Genomic DNA, 17,109 nt, shown 5'->3' on the forward strand with positions numbered 1-17,109 from the left:
AAAGTACATGATTTGTTAAAGAAAGCATTCGTTTGCTGATGTTACACACACATTTGGAAAAACTTGTTTTTGTAGTGAATGAAAATTACCCTCACCATTTAATCTCAATCATGTGGTATGAAACTTTTTCTTTCTTCTGTTGAACACAAACATGACAATGGAAGTCAATGGGAACCATCAACCAGCATTCTTCAATTGTGTTCAACAGAAGAATCTCAAGCAGGGTTTGAACAAGCGGAAGATAAGTAAACAATGGCTTTTACAGAGCAAGAGCATTACTGTACTTATCTACGTATTATAACTACAGTAACTTTATATACAGTGTTATAATATTGATCATTGCAGCCTAGTCAAGAAAATTACACTATTATACATTTTGATAAAGCAACAAATTTAATATTTACATGAAAGGTGGATTTTAAGAAGTGTATATTTTCAAACCAGAATAATAACAGGTCTTTTCTTACTTTTCACATGCAATTCTCTATACAGGATTAGGTTCGTTTTAAACCCTAAGAATCTGGAAAATGAGTTGTGTGAAATAACAATGAAATGACACAAGGAGAAAGTGCTGAACTACTGAATCGTATTCAATACTTTATATAAAAGGCTTATTTGGTGCTGCAGCTTAAAGACGCCTCTCATATGGAGAATGAAGTCACAAGCATTGCTCAGGCGTGAGTTTTTCACAGACATCAACAGAGTGTCAAAATCTTGATAGTTCTGTGGGTCTCGTCCATCAAATCTGAGCTTTAATTTGTATTTTCTATTGGATTAAGATCAGGTGATTGGCTGGGCCATTTTACAGCTTGATTTCCTTTCTCTGAATGCATTTAAGAGTTTCCTCAGCTGTGTTTTGGATCATTGTCTTGCTGAAATGTCCACCCTGGTTTCATTTTCATCCTCTTGCTAATGTAGATGTTGGACTGAAGCAGCTAATATTCATTAACACAGACAAAAGGCAGAGGGTTGCTGAAGAACTACTGAGAGATTTCAGCTGCTGTCTGGGCTTTCACTGCCTTTCTACATCTTCCTTTCTTCATGTGTTCAATACTTTTTCCCTGTGTTGTTTCATTTCATTATACATAATTTCATTTGTAAACGAATTAGATTTGTTTTCTTGCATATACAGATTTTTTCGGTTGTTATCAACATCCAGTGATGTTCAATTTGAAGTCAACAGCGCCTTTAAAAATATGTTTTCTAAGTAAAATGGTGACGTGTTCAATATTTATTTTCCCCGCTGTACTTTAATCTCTTGATGGTAAACATTTCAGGTTCAAACAAACACAAAGATATTGCAATCTGACCCTGTGCTACAACCAATCAATGTCCTAACCTAAACACACAAATAAGGACCTAAAACTCAGAGTTAACTAATTACATTAAAACTGACCTTACATTAGGATATGTAGGGTCTTTAATAAATCATGTAGACTGCAAAACGTCTAATTCAATAAGATGCAGAGTTTCTGTACCTTTGGGTCCTTTGATGAGCTTGATCTCCATGACTTTCTCTGAGGCAGATTTTCTCCTCCTGACATACAGTCTGACCAGCGATCCTGCCTCCTTCAACGCCTCCACAGCCTTACTGTGGGTCACGTCTCTGACGTCCACCTCGTTCACTCGCAGAATTACGTCATTCACCCTGCGTGGAGTAAAAACACACGTCAAACACACACAGAAACACAAGTGCTTCATGTGGACATCTTCATTTTATTGCACTACTCACACACACTTGATGGCATTTCTTGGTGTTTTCCTCATTAGTAGATAACAAACTGGCGATGAGGAAAATTGTGTGAATATGGCCCAAATCGGAAGATTGGATGAGTATAAACCGGAGAAAGAATCCTCGTCAGCATATATTAAGCGAGTGGTAATGTTTATGATTGCTAATGATGTGGAAGATACAAAGCAAGTAGCGACATTGCTAAGTGCTATTGGTGCTTCAACTTATGGACAATTGCGAAATTTGGTTCAACCATTAAAGCCAAAGAATAAGACATTTAGGGAAGTTGTCGAGATTCTGCAGGCGCACTTTGAACCCAAATCGCTAATAATAGCTGAACGTTTCCAATTTCAACGTAGTTTACAAAAGCCTCATGAGCCGTTTCAGCAATGTGCACATCGTAGGAAGTGCAATGTTGAGTTTATATGTTGGGATTACAGTTTACCAGGAGCCACAGTTCAGAACACAGAAGATTTTAGGAGTCACTGAAGTTTGACCACAATGGAGTGAACGTTTATCATTTGCATGTGTTGTTAAGGCCTGTGACTGGCATGAGAGTATTGAGGCACATGAAATTGAAACTGAAATTTGTAACTTTAATAAAGAGCAATTCCAGCGTTATGGAAGTGACATTTGCAGGAAAATCTTGAAACATCAATATCAATCTGTAAACATTAAGTCTTTCAAACTACTTTATATCATTTAATAAAAAAGATTTCAATTTCAGTTTTCAGCTAAATGCATTCAGAATTTTCAGTTTTGACCCTGAATTCTCATTTTGGTGCATCCCTACTGACATCATCAAGATGGCGCCGCAGATGGCCGCTTCGGTGTGGGGCTCTCCGATACAACTCAACATCCAGGTTTCTTCACTAACCGCATCTGTTTAATGTTCATCATTTTTTATTATTATTATTTTATTTTTTTAGATTTATTTTGTGTTGTCACTTAGTCACTTTATGTACACTGGAAGCTTCTGTAGCCAAAACAAATTCCTTGTGTGTGTGTAGCACACTTGGCAATAAAACTGATTCTGATTAGCCTTATAAGTTTGCCATGAATTTGTATTTGGTTTTAACACAGTAACAATTACATATGGTTTAAATAGTATCATGATATAATGATATTTATATTTCTTCACAAAGTAAACCATTAAGAAATGTTGTGTTATAACTCAAGATGCTAAGTTTATCTGAATAACATCGCAGACACGTGTACAGCTGATTAATGACAGTTCTGTAATCAAGGTCTTTATAAAAGATGCTTACTGAGTTTTAACTGGTCTCGGGATTAGGAAACTTGTCATTACTCAAGGATCTGGCGAGAAACCAGAGTGGCATATGCTTGACTAGACTGGCGAAAGCATGCAAAGGAAAAGGTTGTGTAGAATAGTGGTTCCCAAAGTGGAAGGGGGGGGGGGGGGGGTGATCGCTGGACAATGACAGGGAGTCACTTGGTGATTTCCAAAAGTCAAATAAATTGTATTAAACTATTAGAATTACCATATTTTAACCCACAGAAGATAAAAATAGTAGTTAATAGTTACATAAAAAACATCATCAAGCAAATAAAAAGCCATCAGCCTTGCAATTATTTTTTTCATATGATTGGTGTGTTTATGTTAGATAAACAACACAGCAATAACATCAGCTGCAGTAGATTGATATTATAGCAGCAGGTTAAACTTTCGGACACCTTTATGGCAATCAAATACATTACAAATAAATACAGGCCACAACTAAACATTGAGGGTGATCTCTGAGTGCATCTCCAAAATTAAACCAAGAATAGACTGTGCTGAAAACATTGTGCCCACCAGTCTCTTTTGGTGAGGTTAATATTAAATTAAACAAATTGATACATTTTAAATTGTTGCACCTTTTTGGATTGTCAATATGCTTGTGTTTATATAGGCCTATTGTTGTGTGTGCAGCATTTGTATAGTTATAACCACCTCCAAGGAATGTTGGGTCGTGAGTCACTGGCATTGTTATTTTGGGGGTCGCGATCTGAAAAGTTTGGGAACCCCTGGTGTAGAAAGTCGTTATAGGAGATATTTTGGGCCTGTTTTTAATGTTTTGTTATGATTGCGCAATGTGGAATGTTCAGACAATCCTGATTTTTGCTGCTTGTTTAACTACTTTCTTTAAATGAGCTGAATCGTGACAGTACTTGATTTTTTGAAGCTTTTAACACATGAACTGGGTTTAATTTCATATATTACTGGCTTTCGAGCAGGTAAAAATGTTTTTTTTATTCTTTGTATTTACTTTTTTTAATTTTATTTTTTATTTTGTTGAACTTACTCTTTTTGTTTGTGTTTTTTTAATTGTGCTATATAAATAAACCGTCATTGTCATTTTTGAGACAACTTAAATATTTTATGTTCAATCCACTTAAATTTGTAAAAAAAAACAAGTTAACTTGATTGAAGAAATTGTGTGGAACCCAGGATTTTTTACAGTGTACTTAAAAAAATTAACTAACAAAAATGATTTGATAGTAAATGTTTTAGCATTTAAAATTTCATTTGTTAGAGCGTTTATATTAATGTGCATACATTAAGGTAGAGATTAGTAAAATATTAATGTAAAATAAAAAACATAACACAAAATCCAGCTAAAATGTATCTAAGTCGATAATTGTGGGCAGCCAACAAAGCTTTTTTTTTTTTAAAACAGACAATAGCCTTATTTATAATGCATGTTGAACTTTAAAACTTTGTATAGGGAAATATAGGGCACTTTAACTACTAGACTTGTTTTTTTAAATTCTATTAAGGGAGTGTATATGTGTGTGTGTGACCTCAGTAGTGTTGCTTTAATGAGCCTCTGACAGCAGTAAGACACTGGAGGACTCCGTCACCTAGTAACACCACTCCAAAACATGACAAAACCCACCTATTACAATTCTATTGTCCTATTCGTTGCTCATCAAACATAGCAATTGCAAAACTTTGCTGTGTGTGTAAATTCAAATGAATATTCAATATATTTATATTGAGAAAGAGAGTAATAAACAAAGCAACATTCACAGAAAAGACTTGAATTTGTTTCTATAGAGAAGATTGCTCCGGTCACACATATTAAAGGGGACCTATTATGCCCTTTTTTACAAGATGCAAAATAAGTCACTGACATCCCTAGAGTGTGTGGGAAGGTTCAGCTCAAAATACCCCACAAATAATGTTTTATAACTTTTTAAAACTGCCCCTTTTAGGCTTTGACCCTAATTGTGCCATTTTGGTGACTGTCGCTTTAAATTCAAATAAGATTGTGCTCCTTTCAAAAGAGGGCGGAGCTACAAATGCTTAGGCATCAGCATAGAGGCTTCTAGGACTGTCTGTCAATAGCCGCATTTTCACTATCGGGCCAGTGCGAGCCAGGGCTTTAATCGGGCCAGGCCGGGCCAATAGCCCGGGAGGTTGAGAAATGAGGCCGAAATCATGTCGCGTTTCCACTGTCAGGCTAGTTGCTCGCAGCGCGTCACGCAAACACCGCCCCCAGAACGTCCCCTGAATCAAACGTCACACAACCCGCCCACTTCAGCGGGAACAAAAAACTCAAATTATAACCACAAACACAACCTGCCATCACTACAAGAGCTGGAAGATGGAGAACACCGAAGCGATTGCTTTTTTACTGTTTATGGTCTGTAGGTGTAAGGCCAGACAGCGATCGCTGGATAAGGACATTCGAGTTCGGCGGCATTTACTTCGAACACAGATTTTGGCTGCAAGGCGCAAAAGAGCAGCCGAGTGACGAGAACGACGATAGCAAAACAAATGTAAAGGAAGAAAGCATCTTGTCTTCTCTTTACCTGACAGGAAAACTCCGCCTTTGTACGTAACCCCACCCCGAAGCCCCAGTTGGCCCTCCTTGGCCCAAGGTATTCGGCGGGCCGAAAAAGGCCAGACGCTGGCCCCAAGGAAGCCCCGCTTTGGCCTGATTACGCCCCGGAAGTGATAGTGGAAACGCGACTGGCCTTGGCTCACCCTGGCTCGCTCGCTTTAGGCGCGATAGTGGAAACGCGGCTAATGAGTGTGAAGTTGTCAATAGTGGGCGGGGATTTCCCCCTCTAATCACACGTACAAAGGGAGAATGTCAATCAAAGTGTTTCTGCGGACTGTTTTTATCAAGAGTGATCATAAAAAAATTATTAGAATATAGAAGATTACCGCAATCTGCCGTCCTGAGCTGCGGCGCCCCCTGGGATGACTTTAGTGATGAAAATGCTGGGGTCTTCACCAATGTGAGGGTTATCTGTGCCACCGGCGATACTGAAGCCCAGGCCCGAGTTCCCCTATACATCAGGAGAGAGGAAAAAGCTGAGGTTACATTCTGGAGGATTGTCGATTAGTTCAATGGTTTCCAAGCATGTTTCTGGTATACAGCCCTTGAAATCTCGACTAACGTTAAGTTAATTCAGGCGTGTCTGATTAAAGAGAAATGCTAAACGAGGAGTCGGGCCACTTCAAAACGTGGTTAGAAATAATTACTATTTGCTTTGGGTGAAAAAATAGATACATTTAACTGCTGAAGTGCTAAAAGTGGAGACATGTTAATGTGTAATGTATTTCAAAATCCTCACATTTTGCTGCATTCGCTGTGCAGTATTAGAAAAAATTCTGCTACCATTTATTCACCCTCATCTCATTCCATATGAAATAATCATTGAACACAGATGAAGATATTCTGAATCAAAACTGAAAGATTGTGTCGCTCCATTGAAAACTTTTAACACAAATATAATTGTTTGAAAACACTGACTCTAGTTGATCATTTGGTATCAGAAGTGGCTTAAATGAAAGGCAAAGGCCTCTAGATTACGCTTATTATACCAAAATTAAATATGATCATGCCTTAATTTTTAATGATTTCATTAGGACAGTAAGGTCTGACTTAGACAAAAGTCTTGTCACTTAACAGAAATAATGTCCAGTATAGAATATAAAGTCATGCTGCAGTGGAAGAAGAATGAATATTGTGTATGACTCCCATGAGCTTGGAGGACTGCATCCATACATCTCTGCAATGACTCAAATCACTTATTAATAAAGTCATCTGGAATGGCAAAGAAAGCGTTCTTGCAGGACTCCCAGATAATGATGGGAACTGAAACTCTACTATATCGTATCAGTGCAAAATTATAAAAGAGCGAAGTATCGATGAGCTCTGACATTAACGGTTCTGCTTTCGGTACTGGAGAATTATTGCTGAATAAACATTACTTATAGTAGCATAATTTAACTGACCAACCTTTTCTAATTTGCGATATTTGATATTCGTCTGCACAGTGGGCAATCTCACATGAGATATGCTCGTGTTTCCGGCGAGTGCATCAAGTATAAAAGCTTTCACAGTTCTCGGCTGTGTACGCGCACTCAGTGGAGGCTTGCGATAAGCGCACACACATAGCTCGCAACACAGTCTTGCGCACACTTGTGGAGTGAACCAAACAGGTTGTATTTCAGCATGGACGGCGACAATGCCCGTGTTGCAACAAACGCAACAAGTTGTTTTCTTGTATAAACGGAAACGCAAGCAATCTGGCTAAGTGAAAGTATCTTTCAATGGTGCATTAACAAATGAAAAGTTTTTGACTGCCTAACGGTAACGTTACATCATCCACATCGTTATGTCAGCAGTCAATCACCTAAATTAGTATATAATACTAATAGTTAAATAAACACACACATTCAGTCACAATAAAAACAGTATTTTTTCTGCAGCAGCCTAAACAAATCTTAAACTTTAAAAATGTTTTTACATCAGCTGTATTTACAAATAGAGCCTATAAACAGCCTGATAATGAACTATGCTTATTAAGAAATGCTTATTTTTACATTGAAAGATGCTCCAAAACGGTTTTAAAAACACTGTTAATTCATTTATGTGAATGTGTTAATGAAAATTCACTAACATTATCTCATTAAACTGCATTTGTAACACAAAGAGGGTGTTTTCAACTGCAGGGAGCACAATAAACCAAGAATGGTCCCGACTTCTGCCAGAAAAGTCAAACATGTTGATTTTCGGAGTCATTTTCATTCAAACCATTCCTTTACAGGAAAAAAATAATATTTATTTGTTTTACAATTATTGGTTTTATTTTATTTTACATTAAAAACGTAATAAAACAAAGTGTTTTTAATTCTGTTTAATTTGTTTTGTTTTTTTTTTTCATACAAAAAATACCACAAAAAGTACCGATAAGAGAACAGTTAAAGTACCGAACCGATAAGTAGTATCGATAAAAGTAGTAATAACGTTAAAACCTTAACGATACCCATACCTACTCCCAGAGTTCATCAAGATTCTTTGGATTTATCTTCAATGCCTCCTTCTCCATCTTACGCCAGACATGCTCAATAATGTTTATCTCTGGTGACTGGGCTGGCCAATCCTAGAGCACCTTGACCTTCTGTGCTTTCAGGAACTTTAACGTGGAGGCTGAAGTATGAGAAGGAGCGCTATCTTGCTGAAGAATTTGCCCTCTCCTGTGGTTTGTAATGTAATGGGCAGCACAAATGTCTTGATACCTCAGGCTGTTGATGTTGCCATCCACTGCAGATCTCTCGCACGACCTCATACTGAATGTAACCCCAAACCATGATTTTTCCTTCACCAAACTTGACTGATTTATGTGAGAATCTTGGGTCCATGAGGGTTCCAATAGGTCTTGTGCAGTATTTGTGATGATTGGGATGCAGTTCACCAGATGATTCAGCAGAAAAATCTACCTTCTGCCACTTTCCCGAATGATCAACTAGAATTCAAGTTATTATTTGTTGCTCTTACAACTCGGATCGACGACAAGACTTTTGTCAGGTAGTGTACAAGCCTAAGCAAACAACGTAAAAAAAATGTCACTATTTTGGTAAAAACTTCTATTTTTTATGAGAAGGTTGACAGGAATTGCTCAGCACTTCTAAAATAAACACTTCAATAATAAAAAGTGCTCCAGCTTGCTCTGCTCTCAACTAGCCTCCAATTGATTTGTATTGGTTTTACTGATTAATGTTTGGAGTCCTAGAATGACAAATAGCTTTTATCACAGTTGAAAGTCAGCCCACAGACATCAACAATGCACTAGACAGCATTTATTACAGTACTAACACAACGGTAATTGTTTCACCGCCTCTTCTTTTATATAAACAATCATGTTTATGACAGATTTACGACATGTTTTGTTATGTTATCTAGGTAATGTCAAGTTGTCATAATGTCATGCTTGCATTTGAAATGTCATAACTGAGCGAATGACAATTTGCAGTTGTCATAAGCATTTGAAATGTCATAACTTACCGAAGGACACTAAATAACAGTTGTCATAAGCATTTGAAATGTCATAACTGAGCCAATGACACTTAATAACAGTTGTAATAAGCATTTGAAATGTCATAACTGAGCCAATGACACTTAATAACAGTTGTCATAAGCATTTGAAATGTCATAACTTAGCGAATGACACATAATAACAGTTGTAATAAGCATTTGAAATGTCATAACTGAGCCAATGACACTTAATAACAGTTGTCATAAGCATTTGAAATGTCATAACTGAGCGAATGACAATTTGCAGTTGTCATAAGCATTTGAAATGTCATAACTTAGCGAAGTACACTAAATAACAGTTGTCATAAGCATTTGAAATGTCATAACTGAACCAAAGACACTTAATAACAGTTGTCATAAGCATTTAAAATGTCATAACTTAGCGAATGACACTTAATAACAGTTATCATAAGCATTTAAAATTTCATAACTGAACGAATGACACTTAATAACAGTTGTCATAAGCATTTAAAATGTCATAACTGAACGAATGACACTTAATAACAGTTGTAATAAGCATTTGAAAAGTCATAACTGAGCAATTGACACCTAAAGACAGTTGTCATAAGCATTTGAAATATCATAACTGAGCGACTGACACTTAATCACAGCTGTCATAAGCATTTGAAATGTCATAACTTAGCGAATGACACTTAACAGTTGTCATAAACATTTGAAATGTCACAACAGAGCAAATAACACTTAATAACAGTTGTCATAGGCATTTGAAATGTCATAACTGAGCGACTGACACTTAATAACAGTTGTAATAACCATTTGAAATGTCATAACTGAGCAAATGACACTTAATAACAGTTGTCATAATGATTTGAAATGTCATAACCTAAGCAAATGACACTTAATAACAGTTGTAATAGTCATTTGAAATGTCGTAACTGAGCAAATGACACTTAATAACAGTTGTAATAAGCATTTGAAATGTCGTAACTGAGCAAATGACACTTAATAAGAGTTGTAATAAGCATTTGAAATGTCATAAGTGAGCAAATGACACTTAACAGTTGTCATAAGCATTCAAAATGTCATAACTGAGCAAATGACACTTAATAACAGTTGTAATAAGCATTTGAAATATCGTAACTGAGCAAATGACACTTTATAACAGTTGTCATAAGCATTTGAAATGTCATAACTTTTTCATAAGTGAAATGTCATAACATTCATGATGTGTCATGTCATGATTATAAAGGTTTAATGACAGTCTTATGAACACCTCTTCACGTAAAGTGTTACCGAATAGTCTAATAACGAGGATTTTTAAGCAATATTTTATCCATAAGCAAAAAAATCTATATATAATCACACTCAAAAAATGATTTTGCTGCTTGTTCAAACTACTTAATTGAAATGACTTAAACAACACAATTCTTTATTCTTAAAAACAATTCAATTAACATGTAGGAATTGTGTAGAAGCATGCATTGAATGCAGTCATTCTGTTATTGTCATTACGAAGCAAGCTTTAAGTTGCGCTGACAACAGCTTGTGGAGGAGCATTGTTTATTTATGCAGAGTTAATAAATGTGCACTACAGAGAGGCGCTGAATTGGGTCACAAAAAAGCTGATGGGGGCGGGAGGCCTTAGGCAGAGCTGCGGATTAAGTCTTAACGGTGGAAGGCAAGATGTTGCTCTTTTTTTCCCCCTCTGCAGTGACAGAGGGAATTGGTTAGTTGGGAGAGTGTTTCTCATGCTTTCTCAAACACTCTGACATGCTGTATTTAATTGACAGCATTTGAGCTGTGAAAAGTCACTGCAGAGGAGTGTTTTAAAGCGTGTTTGTTGGTATTTTAGGAATGGCTATGAGAGGAGGACACTGTAATAGGAGTCGATGTCATGCTAAAGGCATTCAAATGCAAAACATACTGCAATAAATGCTTTTCTTACTTAAGTTGCTTTACTTACTAACCTTTAAAATACTAATTCCTGGATTTAACCATGCACACCATTCCGTCATTAAAGTGATGGTTTCAAATAGTGATGTCTTGATAATTGCTGAATCTTTTATCATGGCATAAAAATTATCACAGTATTTTAATAGACAAAAAAGTTTGAAAGATATGTTTTCTCTTGTAAATGATAAGCAAAACACTAATCAACTTAATTGAAAAAGTATTATGCACATAGACATCAGCATTTTTGAAAAGGACACTATATATTTAATAACTCCGAATATTTACAGTCCACCTTATACACAGCACTGTAACTCTTCTGATTTTGACTGCAAACTGCTGGGTATGTATGGAAGTATGGACGTATGGATGGATGAATGGATGTTTCTAGAATGATTATCAGTAATAAGCATGATTCTAGTATGAATAAGCAGGTTGTTAGCATATTTCTAGTATGAATAAGCATGCTGTTAACATGTTTCTAGTGGAATTAGCATGTTGTTAACATGTTTCTAGTATAAATTAACATGTTGCTAGCATGTTTCTAGTGAAATAGTGTGTTGTTAACATGTTTCTAGTTTGAATTAACATGTTGTTAACATGTTTCTAGTATAAATTAACATGTTGCTAGCATGATTCTAGTGAAATAGCATGTTGACAACACGTTTCTAGTCAAATTAGCTTGTTACCATGTTTCTAGTATGAATTAACATGTTGTTAACATGTTTCGAGTATAAATTAACATGTTGCTTTTATGTTTCTAGCATGGATTAACAGGTTGTTAGCATGTTTTTAGTATGGATTAGCATGTTCGTAACAGGTTTCTAGTATGTATTAACTGCAAGCATGTTTTTAGTGTGTACTGGCATTTGGCAACATTCTTCTAATAAGACTTAGCATGTTGTTTAAATGTTTCTAGTACGAGTTAACATGTTGCTAGTGAAATTAGCATGTTGTTAACATGTTTCAGGTAAAATTTGCATGTTGGCAACATGTTTCTAGTACGAGTTAAGATTTTGCCAGCATGTTTCGAGTATAAATTAATATGTTGCAATGGTGTTTCTAGTGGAATTAGCATGTTGTTAACATGATTCTAGTTTAAATTAACATGTTGTTAACATGTTTCAAGTATAAATTAACAGGATGTAAGCATGTTTCTAGTGTGGATTGGCATTTGGCAAGCATGCTTTCAGTAAGACTTAGCATGTTGTTAAATGTTTCTAGTATGAGTAAGCATGCTGCTAGCATGTTTCCAGTCAAATTAGCGTGTTACCATGTTTCTAGTATGAATTAACATGTTGTTAACATGTTTCGAGTATAAATTTACATGTTGCTATGATGTTTCTAGTGGAATTAGCATGTTGTTAACATGTTTCTAGTATAAATTAACATGTTGCTAACATGTTTCTAGTGAAATAGCGTGTTGTTATCATATTTCTAGTTTGAATTAACATGTTGTTAAAATGTTTCTAATATAAATTAACATGTTGCTATGTTGTTTCTAGTGGAATTAGCATGTTGTTAACATGTTTCTATTATAAATTAACATGTTGTTAACATGTTTCTATTATAAATTAACATGTTGCTAGCATGATTCTAGTGAAATGGCATGTAGACAACATGTTTCTAGTATGAATTAACATGTTGCTAGCACGTTTCTAGTATGAATTAACATGGTAACATGTTTCAAGTATGAATTAACAGGTTGTAAGCATGTTTCTAGTGTGGATTGGCATTTGTCAAACATGCTTTCAGTACGACCTAGTATGTTGTTAAATGTTTCTAGTATGAGTTAGCATGTTGCTAGCATGTTTCTAATTAAATTGGCATGTTAACATGTTTCTAGTTTGGATTAACATGTTGGTAACATGTTTCGAGTATAAATTAACATGTTACTATGATGTTTCTAGCATGGATTAACAGGTTGTGAGCATGTTTCTAGTATGGATTGGCATTTGGCAAACATGTTTGAAGTAAGACTTGGCATGTTACTAGCATGTTTCTAGTGAAATTAGCATGTTGTTAACATGTTTTAGTAAGAATTAACATGTTGCTAGCATGTTTCTAGTATAAATCAACACATTATTAACATTATTCTACAACAAACTTGCATTTTGATTGCATAAATTAGCATGTTGTTCACAGAATTCTAGTATGAATTTTGTGTTTTGTAAGTGTTCTACATTAAAATAAATAGAAAAAGATATAAAAGTGCTGTCTAATAACTAAATATTCAGAGTCAGAATAATTCACACAGTTTTAAAGACAAAATTGCACATATTTATTACCAGAATATATATTATTGCTAAATACCTCTGGCACATGTCTATTCCCAATACACCATTAAATTAAAATACACAAGTCACATTATGCCATTAAACTAGACCGTGACTTATTTGGCCCCGATCATGCTTGCAGATTATCCTCTCTTAAGGACTAATTCTTAGCACCCAACAGGAGTTACAGCACTGTATGGAGACCGCAGGGAATAAAAAAGCTGCTCACCCTTTCCAGCGTGATCTCTTCATACTCAAAGTCAGCCTCGGTACCATTAACCTGTGAATGAAGAAACATATCAGAGGTTATTTACATCCAGCTGAAGTCAAAATGATTAGCCCTCTAGTGATATTTTTCTTTTTCAAATACAGTGGTCCCTCACTATAACGCAGTTCACCTTTTTTGACATGCTTTTTTTTTTTTTACAGCGAATTGTGTTCTGCATCCTGATTGGCTGTAGACCATTGTCAATCAATATCCTCTATGTCATTGTTTCCCAACCCTGTTCCTGGAGGCACACCAACAGTACATATTTTGGATGTCTCCCTTATCTGACCCATTCATTTCAGGTTTTGGAGTCTCATCTAATGTTCTGATGATTTGATTTAGGTGTGTTTGATAAGGGGGAGGTTGAAAATGTGTACTGTTGGTGTGCCTTCAGGAACAGGGTTGGAAAACACCAAATGTGCAGAGCCATGCATTTTAGAAGTGCAAACATTGGTTTATATCAGGGTACACACACCGGTGCCGCAAGTCAGCGGCTGGCTGCGGTGCCCAGCTACAACTAAGGACACTGTTCAAATTTCTGCCGCACCACAGAGCGCATCAGAAAAATTTCATTTCAAATAACATGTGACTGTGCGCATCTTGTGTGTGTTACTTTTAACTTTCATGTGTGCGGCGCATCCTTCGTGCGACCCTCTTAAGAATGGAGTCTGCTTTAGTTTTGTCGATCAGTGACTGCAGGATGAACATCACGTTGGATGCCAACATTATCCACACTAAAGCTAAAAACTTGATGAACCTCTTGCTGACAGCGATGAATGTTTGCGCCTGACAACAGGTTTTGATCTTTGGTTTCATTCTATTATACTGGACTTATTTTTCTAGGAAAGTTTGAACTTTGAGAGCGTTTAAACAAGAGAGGAAAGTGTGAAAATGTTAATGGATGTCTAAGAAAAGTGTATAAAGTGTGTAGTGAAGGGTTTTACAGCCTTAAAACATCTAGAATAATTGTAAAAAATAAAGCGAACTACTTTGCCGATTTCGCCTATTGCGGGTTATTCTTAGAAAGTAACTCCCACGATAAATGAGGGACCACTGTATCATGTTTTAAACAACAAAGAAGCAAGAGATTAAATCCAGCGGCAGGTTCTGAATTTGTTCCCCTACCCCTTCCCCTTGGCCTTAAAACCGAGGGTTAAGGAGAAGGGCTTCAAAATGTACCCCTAAGAATTGGGACAGCTCTACAGCAACTTCACACGTCATTATATGTCATCGCAATCTCATGCTTCATATGAGATCAGACGATCATGACTGCTGTAGTTATTCCAGTTGTGTTATTTTTTGGTATTTATCTTCAGGACATCACTGAAGGCATATATCACGTTATTATGATGATATAATTTGGCAATAAGATCGTAACTATACTGTGTATTTACACAGCGGCCCCATTCATCTATGTAAACACAACAAAAACAACATTAACATTATAGCAGACACTGTAAACAGCTCATTCTCAGCCACTAGACTTCTCTGACAGGGTATTCGAGTGTCAGAATGTTGTGGGACTGCTATACAGGAGTTACGATTAGGGATTATAGATCGCGAAATTTTGCGGTTTTATTTTAGCGTTTTTTTTTAAGCAAGTAAAACATGAACGCGGTTATGGATATATTAAAACATGTGCTTGTTTGTTGTAAAAGTTCGTAATGATGACAAAAATACTAAATTGTGGATCTCCTTACTTCCGGGTGCAGCTGTGGCTAGTGTATTCTGGGAAATTTTTTTACCCCTTTGTTTCGAGTGTGGTCCTGAAAAATCTTCGTTTGAAGGGGTGTATACCCCTTGCCCTTAGCTTTACGCCTTCAAGCTAAAGAGAATTGGTACACCCCTACCCCTCGTTTTACACGTTCCCGTGAAGGGGTAGGGGTGTACCAATTCTGTGTAAGGGCTAAGGGGTAGAATTGGGATTGGGCCTTGGTCTGGCCGATATAAAGAATCTCTTGTCGGGGAGCTGTTTGCGAAGCTACCGCTGACTGCCTGGAGCTCAAAGTCTGACATTTTTAAAGACGCACTATCCCTACAAATAAACTACTGATTCGACTTTAAAATAACTATATTCTCGCTTGGAAAAACTCTGAAAACTTGATTTTGTGGCATAATTGAAGAGTATTTTTCTAATTTTGCAGATTTCCCGACCGCTATTAACTGTCCTTATCTGTTTCCTGTGAAGCGTGCGAGTTGTCATATTTCAAACTGTGATCGAAACTGACTGACGTTTCACTGAAAATAATGCACACCCTCCAGCCAATCAGAATCAAGAATTTTAACAGACATTGGAATAAACGGTGCTTATATACAGCAGTTCATTATTGTTGTTTTTTTAACCAAACTTGAAATGATCTTTTAAGATCTCTGCTTTGAGATTCTCCTTCGATGTCTATTTAAACATTGTGACACTCAAATAATCCTAATGAAACAGATGATGGTTAAACCACAGCGTCTATCCACCGATGGTGCAATATCCGACAGCAGTCAAAGCCGTTTTCCAGAAGAACTCTGCTTTGATTATGTAATGCATAAAGGGATTGAGCCTTGCGTATTCATTAGCACTGTAGCTGGCTGTGTCTGGTTTGGTCTCAGCACCACGGACAGTGTCACACCGCTAAAGCCCTGAACACAGAGTTAATGAGCAGAGATCAAGCATTATCTAGATTGATCTCATTTTAATATAGCATGCGCATTTCACACAGCTATACTGGAAAATAGCGAGCACTAAATAAGCATATTAGAATATAGGCCCAATCCCAATTCTACCCCTTAGCCTTTCCCCTTCCTTTTATTAGCTAAAGAGAATTGGGACACCCCTACCCCTTCACGTGAACGTGCAAATCAAGGGGTAGGGGTGTCCCAATTCTCTTTAGCTTGAAGGTGTAGGGCTGTAGCTTGAAGGTAGCTCTTTAGCTTGAAGGTGTAGGGGAAGGGGTAGATAACCCTCGACATGGAGATTTCTCAGGACCACACTCGAAACCAAGGGGTAAGAAAATTTCCCAGAATACACCATCTACGACAGCATGACTGCCGCAGAAGTGAAGAGATGCACAAATTAGCATTTCTTAGTCATTATTATAAATTTTTAATAATAATGAGCACATGTTTTTTTTATTTTTCAGGGTTTTCACCTTTATTGATCTAATATCAACACACTTTTAGATTCCCACTGTTGCACATTTCTGCTGTTCAATCTATACAGATCAAAATAGAGTAAAAAAAAAGTCCAGATGTTATTATTGATATTTCCATGCATTTTATTGTGAGTCGATATAATATCTTTTGTGGGCCCAGTCCTATTTCAAATTAATTTAAACCACATGAATCAATTCAAATAATAAACTTTTATTTTATTAAAAAATTTAACAGAAATTAATTAAGAGTTAAAATAATTAATTACATTAAATAATCATTTATAACACCTATGAAATGTTCAGTGCTTAGCATAAATGAGAACACCCACTTTTGAAAACGAATATGTTCATCAAATTCTCAGGATATATAACCGATATATGTTGGTGCATTTAAATGAAACCGTTTTATTATATCTAATAAAATGAGAGTTTGCTCAACTAGCAT

General features: G+C 36.2%; 1 protein-coding gene across 18 annotated transcripts in view; it reads right to left on the minus strand.

Annotated features, from left to right (window-relative positions):
- dlg1b (discs large MAGUK scaffold protein 1b) overlaps positions 1 to 17,109 on the minus strand; it is a 185,212-nt gene that overhangs the window by 51,644 nt on the left and 116,459 nt on the right. For all 18 annotated transcript variants that reach the window (XM_056471362.1, XM_056471342.1, XM_056471318.1 and 15 more), the window contains 3 exons: positions 13,486 to 13,536; positions 5,910 to 6,034; positions 1,479 to 1,648 (listed from right to left, as the gene is read on the minus strand). In XM_056471362.1, coding sequence (XP_056327337.1) covers positions 1,479 to 1,648; positions 5,910 to 6,034; positions 13,486 to 13,536 — 346 coding nt within the window. The remainder of the gene's footprint in view (positions 1 to 1,478; positions 1,649 to 5,909; positions 6,035 to 13,485; positions 13,537 to 17,109) is intronic.

Source organism: Danio aesculapii, chromosome 2 (genome assembly GCF_903798145.1).
Source record: "Danio aesculapii chromosome 2, fDanAes4.1, whole genome shotgun sequence".
NCBI classification, from domain to species: Eukaryota; Metazoa; Chordata; class Actinopteri; order Cypriniformes; family Danionidae; genus Danio; species Danio aesculapii.